This window comes from Apiospora phragmitis, assembly GCF_038363925.1.
Source record: "Apiospora phragmitis strain CBS 135458 chromosome Unknown utg000013l:1.0-2965645.0:1.0-2969333.0, whole genome shotgun sequence".
Lineage (NCBI taxonomy): Eukaryota > Fungi > Ascomycota > Sordariomycetes > Amphisphaeriales > Apiosporaceae > Apiospora > Apiospora phragmitis.
In genome coordinates this window covers 1,454,479-1,467,455 of record NW_027117413.1, presented here as the reverse complement: position 1 = coordinate 1,467,455, position 12,977 = coordinate 1,454,479, and the positions used below count along the sequence as shown (strand labels likewise).

The 12,977-nt window shown below is 52.1% G+C and overlaps 2 protein-coding genes across 2 annotated transcripts; both read right to left on the bottom strand.

The window, feature by feature from the left end:
• Window positions 1–684: 684 nt before the first annotated feature.
• On the bottom strand, window positions 685–6,245 carry PG994_014178 (DNA-binding domain-containing protein; the record flags this gene model as incomplete). Its single annotated transcript, XM_066865587.1, has 5 exons — window positions 685–797; window positions 868–4,916; window positions 4,990–5,165; window positions 5,301–5,627; window positions 6,081–6,245. 5 exons carry the CDS (start codon window positions 6,243–6,245, stop codon window positions 685–687), a joined length of 4,830 nt encoding a protein of 1,609 aa, XP_066708716.1.
• Window positions 6,246–10,344: 4,099 nt separating this feature from the next.
• Window positions 10,345–12,263, bottom strand: PG994_014177 (ABC transporter; the record flags this gene model as incomplete). Its single annotated transcript, XM_066865586.1, has 3 exons — window positions 10,345–10,471; window positions 10,535–12,144; window positions 12,261–12,263. 3 exons carry the CDS (start codon window positions 12,261–12,263, stop codon window positions 10,345–10,347), a joined length of 1,740 nt encoding a protein of 579 aa, XP_066708715.1.
• Window positions 12,264–12,977: the final 714 nt, after the last annotated feature.

Genomic DNA, 12,977 nt, shown 5'->3' with positions numbered 1-12,977 from the left:
TGGAAGTCATACCGACAGGAGTGTGAGTGTACGTTATCATATTCCGAAAGACAAGGTGGGCTACAAAAGGGGGCCTAAAAAAGGGGGCCCTGATTAATGAGAACCAAAGGCATCATCTATTTACCTTCTCTACAGCACAGCATGTTGGAGAAACACAGATAGGGGTATAAATAGATAGGATATTCTAAACTTCACTTCAAGATAAAAAAAGGAAATAGTAACGTATGCTCGATGTTCATCGATTATGGCTTTCTAGCCTAAGTGCCACAAGCCAAACAGGGCCAACGCGAATAATGTCTAGACCCCCCCAAAATGCTTTGGATCTTTCTTGCTCTTGGTCCCCAAATGAAATATCAACAATGCAACGCCTTGGGTTTCCCTTTTTGTACTTGGTACAGTTACACTTGTGGCACATCGACAGCCAATAAACCTTCCTTCTCCCACCCACCATTATTCTTTCCTCCCTTGTATAGTGTGGCGGATGGGTGTGTGGTCTTGATATACCGATAGACAGACAGCAGCTTCTCCTTGAAAGATAGCCACGTTGTACGTATAAAAAAACACGGGCGAGGCACACCTACTTTTGGGCGCCCCGGCCCGCCTCCCCTTTAATCAATACAATCGGATCAGATATCCATCTCCCCGTCTGCGAGAGCCAGTCTTTGCTTAGCGGTCTTCGCCTTCTTACTGCCAGTGCCACGACGCTTCTTGCTCGCGGGTGCCGGACTTCTTCGCCGGCGTGGCTGTTCCAGTGGCCGTGCCAGATTGCTTATTACCATCATCGAAGTTACCCTCGCCTGGATAAAAGTTAGCAAAATTGAACATTTAAGGGGTACATGTCCCTTCTGTCCCGGCTGTCGAACTCACCTTCATGGTACATCTCATCCAAACTGACAGCTTCCCTCTTCCTCTTTGCTGCAGCTCCGCCACCACGCTTCTTGGTCTGCTTCTCGATCTCGCCGCTTTCCAGCAGCTCCCTCTCTCTGCGTTCGATCAACTCGGCTTGGTCATCGTCGGCGAGCCACATGGCAATATCCTTGTTCCGGTTCTCGGCAGGACGACGGCCACTGAAATCGACACCACGAGCGCCACCACCGGAAATAACCACGCGTTGTACCTCCTCCTTCTGCTGGGCACGTTTCCTGATACGTTCCTCGATGGTGCCACGCGTGATGAGTCGGTACACAGTGACTTGGCGAGTCTGGCCCAGTCGATGGGCACGATCCATGGCCTGCGAATCGATGGTAGGGTTCCAATCACTGTCGTAGAAAATGACAGTATCTGCCGAAGTCAAATTGATACCCAGACCACCAGCGCGCGTGGACAAAAGGAAAATGAAGATCTCGGGTCGGGTCTGGAAGTCGGACACAGTATCGCGACGGTCCTCCAGCTTGGTGGAACCATCCAATCTGCAGTACTTGTAATTGCGGTAGGTCAAGTACTCTTCCATCAAATCGATCATGCGCGTCATCTGGAAGTAAAGCAGTACACGGTGACCCTCCTCCTTGAGCTTGAACAGCAGCTGATCAAGCTTGGCAAGCTTGCCACTGTCAGTGACGAACCGGCGCATGCTGGGCACAGTGATGTTGGTGAACTTCCGCTTTTCGTTGTCTGGGCGCGGAATCAAGGCCGTGGACGGGTACCGTTCTACAGGTATGTTTTGGGTGACCAGGGCCTTCTCTTCGAGGCTGTTAGGACCGTACAGAGCCCGGCGCATCGGTATGTTGAACAGGGTCTCTTCCCGTTCTGTGATAGGAGCTCGGGTGCCCTCGCAAGATACCTCGATCGGTGGCGCAAGTGCACCGGGCAGAGCTGCCTGCTCAACTCGACTCAAGCCGGAATCCCGCCATCTGTAACGAGAAATGTTCATGAGCTTGTCGAGAATACCCTCACTTGTCACCTCCGCAAGAGCCCTACGGTCGGACCGGGCAGAAATCTGGAGGAGCGCGTGGGCCGGCGTGAAGTTCTTTTCCTCAGGCTCGCTGTAGACAACATTGAGATGTCCTAGTCGGTTTTCTTTCCTGACAAGACCAGCAGCACGTGAGAACACATCGGCATGGCTAACCTTGTAAGCCTCCTGTGGACTGACATCAGCAAAGCGAAGGAATGAGAAAGCATCTCGGCCACTTTCGCTGTCGCGAATATGGCCAGGGGTCCAGATGTTCATCATGTGGTTCAGATATTTATTCCTGAACCCGGCTCTCTCATTGTCCTTGCTGGCCTTGTAGAGCCGTCCTCCTTCTGTCCACACTAGGCGCGGCAGGCTGTACTCGACCAGACTGCGTGTCGAGTATCCGACAGTGACATTGGTTCCTTCTCGGACGAACGAAGCCGTCTCGGCAAAGTAAGCGGTAGAGAACGGACTTGATATTTCAGCACGTTCGAACAGGTCCGGGTGGTTGCAGACCTTTCGGAACTGCATGACAAGGTTCATGAGGGTTCCCGAGTCTTGATCGTCACCCAAAGTGGCCTTTTCGATAAGATCCATGATACTGATCTGGTTGCGCAGGTTGCGGTAGTATGCGCGTTGACGGTATGTAAGATTGCAGAAAACGTCGAGCTCGATCTTGTCACCGAGCTCCTTCTGTACGTGTTTCTTCACACGACGCAACATGAACGGTTTGAGGATCATGTGCAGCCGCTTAAGCTGGTCCTCGTTGAGCGTCGTGTTGCTCTGTGCGTGAGACTCGATGTCCTTTGAAAACCACTCGCTGAATTCATCGTGCGAATCAAACAGCGAAGGCATGATGAAATGAAGCAACGCCCACAACTCCTGCATGTTGTTCTGAATCGGAGTGCCGGTCAACAGCAGTCGGTTACGGCAATGGAAGCTGAGCAAGCACTTCCAACGTGAGCTCTGTGAGCTCTTGATGGCTTGCGCCTCGTCCAGAATCATGTACTGCCATTTCATCTTCTGGAAATAAGCAACATCCGACACAACAAGCTGATACGATGTGACGAGCACGTGGAATGGCGAGTCCTTCTTGTATGTGTGGTGCTTGCGGTCCCAGAACTTTCGTAGCACCTTACGGTCTCCTGCGGTTCCCCAGTAAGGGAGAATCTTGAATTCGGGGACGAACCTGGCAATCTCTTGCTGCCAATTGTGCAAGGTCGAAGCCGGGGCCACGACTAAGTAGGGGCCCCAGATATCGTGCACCTTGGCCAGATATGCCATAACAGAAATGGACTGAACAGTCTTGCCAAGACCCATTTCGTCTGCCAGAATTCCGTTGATGCCTTGCTCGTAAAGGTTGGCAAGCCAGTTGAGACCCTTCAACTGGTACTCCTTGAGCTGGCAGTTCAGAAGCTTGGGTTGCTCGATATCGACATCGCCAAGCCCTGTGGGGTTCTGGAAGTTCATCTCGCCATCCTCGTCCATGTCTGTATCCTGCTTGTTGAATGCGCGCGCCTTCTGCTGAGCTTCCGCAATAGCATTTTGCGCGTTGGCCATGGCAGCCTGGCGCAGCGTTTCTTCATCCTCTTCGTCGAAGTTCAGGTTATCAAAGTTGGTGACCTTAGAGCCGACTGGACCCGTGGGCTCATCGACGTTTACCTTGTGCTCGGCCGAACCGTCCGCGGCAGGTGCAATCTCGGGGTTGTCGGTACTCCTTTCAACCTCGTCCGTCTTGATCTTCTTGCCGATGAAATGAGAATACAGCTCAGTCTGCGAGATCAAGAAGTTGAGCTTCCTCTTCTGTCGCGCGGCTTCTCGGTCGGCTTCCTCTTTGCGGGCGTTTTCAATCTCCTGCCTCTCAGCAGCCTTGCGTAGATCTCGTTCCTCACGCTCGTTGCGCTTCCAGAAGCTCATCATATCACGCATACAACGCTTGGCCCTTGCCTGAAGATCTTTGGTCCCCTTGTTGGTTCGTAACTGCCAACGTTTGGCCTCTTTGGAAGCAAGAATGGCCGTCTTCTTGAGGTTCGACGCTTTGGTTGCATAGGAATCGGACGCAAGCTTGAACGTCTTAGGAACATCTTTGCGTGCGAGATCGCGCCAGATCTGATCGTAAATCTGATTGTAACCCTTAGACTGGAATTTGGTCTCCAGGGGGTTAGCGGGATGCTCCTCGACCGCCTTCTCCTTCTCCTTGGGCTCCTTCGTACTGTCTCGTCCTTCCCGGTCCTTGTCTTTAGTATCCTTGGAAGAGCCCTTGTTAAGCTTGATGCGAATCTTGGTCTCTTCCCTAGACGGCAGCTCTTCGCCAGCATCAATGGCGGCCTGTGCAGCTTCCGCAGAATCTTTCTCAGCTTGTTTCTGCTCCTTGGACTTCTTAGGCCGGGTTCCGGAGCGTTTCGACTTCTTGGTGCTGGTTGGCTCGGCATCACTCGTGCCCATGATGAAGCTGGACATGGTTCCTCCCTCCAGGTTTGGCTCGTATGGCGCAAGGTTTCGTGCGGGGCCCTTGATACCCTTTTGAAGGACCATCTTGGTGGCTTCAACTTTCTTGTTGGCCCTTTCAGCCTCACGGAGGAGCTTTTGCCGTTCAGTCTCGTTTGCAGTGGCGAGAGCCTTGGCCAGCGCGGCTTCTCTCTGCTCGATAGTGACTTGCATCGACTTTTCGCGGCGACGCTTGCGCTGCATGTCCTTCTTCCGCTCTTTCTCCGCGAACACCTCGCGCTCCCTGACCTCCTGAAGAGCTTCCTCGTAGTAGATCTCGTCGTACCGTCGCTTGCCTTGGGCAGCATGGCTGTTAAGCCTTCTGCCCATAGACGACACTAGATCGACACGACGGCTCTTGCTATCTCTGGACTCGTCCCTCTCCAGATTGAGCTTGCGCCTCTTGTTACGACCAACATAGAACTCATGCTCCATGTCGAGTTCAGAGAGATCAACGTCGTCTACGTCAGCGTCCAGCCGTTCCAAGAACTTCTCGACCTTCTTCTCCTTGCTCGACCGAGAGCGTCCGGGCTTTCGCCTGGCCGTTAGAATGTCGCTTACTGGCAGATTTGACAGGGGGGTCCTGAGACGCGCTTGATGATCTTCGCGACTTGGACTTGGAGCCACCACCTTCCGAGTCTCGAAGCTGAGCCTCGCGACCCTTACTCTTGCGAGCCGGCTTCTCCCTCTTCTCGGTCATGATCGGCGGCCTTGCAGGTTTCGGCAGAGGGTCAGTGCTTGACAGGATGTTGGAGAAAGACATGAGCTCAGCTGCTCGGCTCGGTGTCTATTGATGAGTTAGCTGGCATGCTTATTGACATTGACGGTCGGCCACGGTGGAAACTTGGAGGTTAATAACAAGAGGTCGGGTCAAACATAAGGTATTGTCATGCACATTGCATAATGGTATAAATGAACTTACACTAGCCGGAGCTGCCGCAGTAATGGAAGACGCAGCAGGTTCGGGATTCAAGATTGATGGCAAAGAGGCGGCAGGTGTAGATGATTGATGGCTGGTGATTGATGCAGCTTCAGGCTGGGTGCGATGACGCGAGGGAGATGCTGCCAGATTTAATGCTTTGTTGGTTGGGCTGGGCGGATCAGCACTGGTACCATTGGTGGTTTTGGAGTGTGAGCGAGGGCTGCGGCCTCGAGGTGGAAAATTTGCATTCACAGGCGATGGCGAACCATAGCCATTGGACTTGGGTCGCTGGGAATAGCCGGTGCTGTAGGGATCGTTGCGTGACGACTGTTGATGGAGGTGAGAAGGTTAGCGGTTGATGCGAAAACACCTTTTGGTCAGAAAAAAGAAATACGGTTGGTGTTGCAATTAGGGAATGTAGAGCCTTCATTATTATCATCGGCCCAAACCCCCCTCCAGACAAGGCCGATGCTTCACTTGGTTCATCTTTTTATCTTACGCAGAGCAAACTCTGGTGGAACGCGAATAAGGTCTGCACCTCCAAGCAGCCACATCCACTTCACACAGAGGGAGCACTTTGCTACAACATAAAAATGGGGGACGTGCAAAGGATGTTCTCGCTTGAGTACAATTATCTCCGACGCATCGCGATGGAGTTTACATAGGTAGAATTCAAGATACAGAATACAATGCCGCGACACTGCCGCGCTGCTCTAAGGGGGGACGCCTGGCTAGGTTCTTGACCAAGACAAAAATTATACGGGAACTCGGTCAGCTCACCTGCTTATTGTTGGACCAGGAGTCGGATGGCCTTCTTTCTTTGGTAGTATCCGTCAAGGGATCGTAGAAGCTGCCCGACTTTTTCTCGCGTGCAATTGTTTGGTGGCGATCGGGCTGTGGTGGTTGTAGTGGCGATGCACCGTTCTTTGCGCCTGGTGAGGCCATGATGATTGACGAGCCAGAGGCCCCTGGCGGAGGAGCCAGAGGAGGCAAGGCCGGGGTATGAGTCGGGTATGGCGACGATGAAGTGGCCGGTATAGTCGACGGGAGATTCGAGGACGCGTAGGGGTCAAATGAGTGTTGTGATGGTGGTGGTGGGTGGCGGTCGTTATGATTAAGAAGAGGTGGCGGGCGTCGCGTCGTGATGGTGGCCGAGGCCGACGATGATGGTGTTGAAATTAATGGGGCGGCATTTGATGGATGAAGGGGGAGTTGGTTGTGGGTGGGAATGGTGAAGGGGTTTGTTGTGGGTGAAGAAGAAGAAGGAGAGGAAGAAGGGTGTGGACGATGCTGTTGTGGATGGAATGGCGCGGGCTGGTGGAAATCTGATTGCAGCAGCAATTGCTGCGTTGACGCTTTTGTCAGAGATCTCACCACGGTTACGTTGGCGTTGGCCGTATTAGTAGTATTCAACTCATTAGCATTGGCGTCCTTGGGTCCAACTGCCTTCCAAGCCAGAGCTTCGACTCCAATTGCTCCAACGTGCCCGTGGAATCCACCTGGACCTCCAGAACCAGCAAAACCAGCAAAACCACCAGAACCACCATCGGCATTAGTGCTGTGTCTCGATGCAGATCCCACTTGCTGTCCTGCTCGTTGGGTTTCAATGGCAACTCCTCCAACTTCGTTTATCACCCCTTCGACAAAGGACGAGTGACGAGGTGGTCCTGGCGCAATGGAAAGTCCCGGCGATGGCGAACCGGCTCCATGTGCGAATGCTCTCTGCCCGGGAGAAGCTTGTTGCGGGTGGAATGGTGCACCATGCGATCTACCCGATCTATCATTGCGCTCGTCTCCTGTCTGTTGCAGCACCGTCGCACGGAAATCCATCTCTCTCGAATTTTCTCGCCTCTTGCATTGGTCTTTGGGAGTATATATATAATTGCTTTTTCCCTCCTCCCCTATTCCAGATACCGGATGCTTTTGTTGTTGGGTGGTCTCGACGTCGTTCCGGGTCCGTACAGCGTCCTTTTTAGCGCATCGCCATCATTCTTCCACCAGCATATGGGTTTGAGACATGCAACCCACGCTACTCGGAGAATGAGTGCTTGGAAAACGAATGAGTCGGGCAAGATCGCGGGATCAGTCGCAGCCACACCGCTCAAATAGACCCAGATGAAGTTTGTCAGTCTGTACTTGGTTTTTGCTACTCCGTGTAGATATATTTGCAGGTAACCGGCTGTGACTGGGGAGCAGGTAACGTATCGGTCGATTACAAGTCTTTCATCGGAGCAACAGTCGATCCAGACTCTGTACGCAACAAGGGCGGCAGTATAGCACGTAAAAAGGTAAGAGGCGATACGAAATACGAAATGCTTTGAAATCTCGATGTCTAGTGCCGCAGTGGATCAACTCGAAAAGGGCCAGATTCTAATCTAGATTGCCATAGATGGTACAGGGAGGCGACAAAGGTGCAACTCCCAGATGTGCGAGAGCTATGAGAGGAAGGGAACCAAATGGGCAAAAGAGAGGGTATTGGCGATGGGCGAGGTAGGTGGTGTCGGAAAGATCAATCAAGATGCTCTTGAGGTTGACCGGCTTCTTCTAATGTTTTCCCTCCACGACCGACTATGGTTACGAAGTCCAGTCCAATAATAGACACATTGCCCTTCCTGCACCAGGACCCAAGGACCCAGAAGCAGCGGAGTTGGTAGGTAGCCAGCAGCATGGTGATGTGATGGCAGCAACCCACGCCGGACCAGCAGCTCTCGCTTCGTGCTCGCCAAATCTCGCCGAAAGGGTCGAACACGGGTGCCAGAGCGGGTGTGTCTGATGGGATGGGATGGGGATGATCGATCCGTCCAGACAAACCCACCTCCACACCTTGGCCATCCCTGCTCAGGCTATCCAATAGGGGGCTAGCATGCACTTACCCTACAATGCCTCCCGAATCCCCCGGCAGGCCAAGCCCCAGCCATTACCCAGTCAATTACATTGACAACCAGAGTGCACCCAGCCGGCTGGCGACTGTACTTTGTACATACATGCCTATATTTATCCTTGGGAATGCCTCTCATCAACCACGATCTACTTCCGAGAGCGGAAAGAAGCATGCAAAGCATAGACTTGAGTGAGGTTTTAAGACGGAAATACAGCTGATAGATACCTCCCTACTTCGCCATGGAAACATTGATGCTGCAGTGTAACCCATCTACAGGCACGTTGCGATACTGTACAATGCCATGCAGAGACACTCACGCGCAAGACCACGCGCGGAGGAGGCGCGCGACTTTCCAAGTATTCGTCCCCTGTCCACCTGCGTGCGTGCCCTGTGGATCTCGATTTAGACAGGCCCCCCAGTTGGTGTTTCCAGACTGGGCTGAGCTGAGGCGTTCCAACGACTCGTGCGTCGTTGGTTGCTCCACTGAAATGGTGGGGCGGATACTGGCACGAGGAAGCATGCAACGCCAAACCCGTGATAGCCTCAATCAATCAGCCAAATATCCCCTGGATGGCGAAAGCGCTGCACTTCGTATACTACCTCCGTGAATAGTGAGCAGGCCAGAATATCCAATGAGATGTTTTATCCAGCGGAATAAACAATTTAAAACGCTGTGACAATAACACTATCGGATACCGTATGGGGAGCGCAGGATGCGTATAACCCCAGGAGCGGCCAGGTCTCTACCAAGAACAACCAATTGCCACATTGGAATGTTGAAATTCAAATCTGACGATGTGGGAGGGGTCCATGTCAGGCAGAGCCATCTCTTACTACAACAGAGCTACAGAAATTGATAAGCTGTTCAAACAAAGAACAAATCGACCCGAACGTTGCCTGGTTTCTCGTGCCGGCAGAGATAGCTCAGCCCGGACCAGTCCGGACACATAGAGTGGAGGTCAAAGATGCTGTTCGGCCCAGCGTCGTAAGTCCGGTTCCAGAGCTCGGCTTTGCGGTTCCTATCAGACCAGTTTCGTATCGTTCTTCTTAGACCGAGTTCAATATCTACAGGAGGCTCGGTCGTCGTTTCTCTTGGACTGTCACTTCTAAAGTCTTCATGGGGCCCGTTATTATGTACTCCACCGTCGGTTTATGGGCTGGCATCACATCCTTTGTAGCCGTCTAGGCATCCAGACGACATGATATGCAACCTACGATGGGTCGAACAAAAACGATCCGACCTATAACCTGCGTACATACCCATCCATCTGCAAGCCTCCGATTCTGACAAGGCTTTGGCTTGCTCATCTCCCAAGGGGAACGAGAGTCCACAGAAGTGTTCCATCGTTAAGGCACTCTGCTGGAAGGCGTCAAGATCACCCGAACTTGCGTATACCTGATGGATGAACAGTGCTTCCCCTCAGGTTACCAACCGTATCTCTAAACTAGTATCCTGGGTTTGTAGAGATAAGTCTCTTACCTTTCTAACGTTGACATCAGGCAGCGCTGCTTGCTTCTAAACTAGCAAGGGCGCTGATCTGATCTGAAAATCCTGCTGCACCATAGGAACTCGGCTAGTACAGGAACACCTATCGTATTCGATATTCTGAGACCTGGGCGACACTGTCTGCCGCTTACCGATTGGATGACGTACAAGATGTCTACACGCAGCCCGCCAAACTTTTGACGGTATCCCACCCATATATTCCTTGAAAATGTTTGTATCGCCTGCTGATTTTTTCCTTGAGGGGTGTTTGGTGTCAGCATGATGTCCCTCAAAACAAGATACTGGAATGACCAGTATCAGTGTTCAAAGACAGTATAGTCCGAATCGGACCGCTTCTCTTGGGAGCAGTAATCCCATGGCCTTTTGAAAAAGTCCTTGCTAAAACAAAATTCACTCCAGAGGCAACGGTGCTATGGCAAAGCCCTAGTCACGATGGGAGAGTCATTGCATGTGTTCATCAACGTCTATTCCCGACCACCTATGGATTTTTGTCATGCCCGGGGCTCTTGCCTGGCAAGCCCCCATGAGTCTTAAGAGTGCGGCTACTCTGCCCAATCTATAATGAGCCACATCCTAAAATGCATGCTAACATGTCTCTATGAATCAATCCCAAATGTAAACGACCGAAAATAATTGCGCCAAAGAGTCGGATCACCTTAAACAGCACCGGCAGCCAACATCTTCTTCCGCAGGTAGTTCTTGTAGTCACCAATGGAACCATCCCACTGTGTGATAGTCTTGTTCTCACAAACCAGAATCTGCTTGGCAATCTTGTCTAGCAATCTGTAAAAAGCGTTAGCATATATGATAATTTGTAGTGGAAGATCAAGAGTTCTCTAAACTTACCGGAAGTCGTGACTGACAACGATCACACCGCCATCGAAGTGGTTGATGGCATCAGCGAGAGCGTCGATGGTAGGGATATCAAGACCGTTCGTAGGCTCGTCGAGCAACAGCATGTTGGGTGCGTCAATGGCCAGAAGCGCGAATACAATTCTGGACTTTCGGCCTTCAGACAGGGTGCCCATCAAGGCGGTCTGGACATTACCCGAAACACCGTAACGGCCGAGCTGCTGTCGCCAGTATTGGTAATCTTGCGTCTTCTCACGGTACTTGTCGCGGACGAAGTCAAGAGCACTCTTTGTCAGGTCAAGCTGCTCAGCACTATGTTGAGAGTACATGCCGAGCTTCAAGTGAGTGTGTCTTCCTACGGTTCCACCAGTAGGGCTGATCTTGTTTGTCATTAACCGCAGCAGAGTGGACTTGCCAACACCGTTGGGACCGACCAGCGCGGCACGGGAATCCATGTCGAAACCAAGATCAACGTTACGGTACAGGTCGTCCTCGGGCTTTCCTGAGTAAGAGAAGGTGACATTGTCGAAAGACAACACTGGCGGGGGGAGCTTCTCGGCTTCAGCGAAGCGGAACTTGAACTCTCTGTCATCGACGACCTTCTCGATAAGGCCGGCCTCAATCATCTTCTGCTTTTGCTTCTCACGAGACTTGGCCTGTCGCACCAAGTTGGCGTAAGTACCAGCACTGGCAATGAACTTATCGATGTGAGCGATTTCAGCCTGTTGCTTTTCGTAGGCCTTCATTTGGTTGACCTCCTGCTCAGCGCGGGTCTTGGTGTACGAGTCGAAGTTACCACCGAAGTACATGAGCTGTTGCTTGCGCATGTCGATCATGTTGTTGCAGACACCATTCAAGAAATCTTGAGAATGGGAAATGAGGACGAGGGTACGATCCCACTTCTTCAGGTACTCTTCCAGCCACACACAGGCCTCGAGATCCAAATGGGCAGTGGGGTCGTCAAGAAGCAGGAGTGTGGGCTTGACGAAGAGAGCCTTGCCGAGGGCGACTCGCATACGCCATCCACCGGACATGTCCTTGGTCTTCTTGTGGATGGTGACCTTGTCGAAACCCAGACCAGTCAAGATCAGAGAGGCTCTGGTGGCGAAGGTAGAGGGGTCCATCTTGTCGATGTGATCGTAGAGATCGAGCAGCATCGGGCTTTCGGGGCCCTCCTCCTCGAGCATCTTCTCGGAGAGATCCTCCAGTCTCTTCATCTCGTTCTCTGCTTCCCGGACGACCCACTCGAGAGCGCCGAGGTCCGAGGGCGGGGCACCTTGGTTGAGAAGGTAGATGTCGACATGCTCGGGGATGGGGTACTCGCGAGCGGCAATAGCCTTGAGCAAAGTACTCTTTCCGCAGCCGTTCTCACCGAGGAGACCATAGCGGCGGCCAAGGGTAAGCTCGAGGGTGGTCTCGTTGAGAAGGACACGACCGTGGAAAGTCAGGGTGGCGGTGATGATCTTGACGTCCTTGCTAGTGGGAGTAGAGGCCAACACACCAGTGGTGATACGATCACTCAGACCTTCCTTGTCTGCTTGGGCAGCAAGTGCCTCAATCTTGGCCTTCGTCTCATCATCGTCGTCTCCGGCAACAGAGCTAGCCTTAGAGGCAGCCTTAGAGTTGGCCTTAGATCGGGAAGCGAGCGTCTTCTTCTCGCCCTTGCCTCGGCGGCGTCGGCGGCCTTCTTGGCGAGTCTCTTCTCCTTGGATGAGGAAACCATGGTGATGGTAGAGGTGGATGGTTAGCGGTCAGACTTGTCGTCGATACACAGAAAGGCAGGCGACGATGACGAAATGTCGGTTGGGTATAAAGAGCGTCGTAAAAAAAGATTACCCCGCTTCGATGGAAAATGCGAAGAGTCGAGAGGCTCAGGAATCAATCACAAGTGAATGTGACTGGTTTTAATGCGATGGAAAATAAAAGAATTTTCCAGTGCCACAGTCTTGTCGAAAGTCGGGATGTAGACTTTTCGAAAAACTAAAGGATGCTGGGTGGCAGAGAGAGAAAAAAAAATAATTGGCTTTCGAGTTTCGGGCTGGCTGACTTTGCCAGTCAAAGAGAACCTGGGACACTCAAGTGTCTAGTTTGCGACTCAGCCCCTCACACACACACTTGGCCTCTGCCAATTATGATGATGGAGGGGCAACATACCCCCACCAAAGCATCCCTGGAAGAACACAAATTTCGCCCGATAACAGATAATAATCACTTTTAACTTGCCTGCCAACCTGTTAAGCCTGCACGCCTGCTTGCTTGCAGACACCAAAGGCAATGGACCTGGCCTGTGCACGCTGACGATGAGGTCAGCTCTAGTAGTAGTTTAGGTACTGGATGCCCGTTTGGAGGATGACATAATGTCACATTAATATTTATTAGGTAAAGTACATACATACATGTTGAGGCAGGCTTGGTTCCAGTCTCCGTCTCCAGTGGT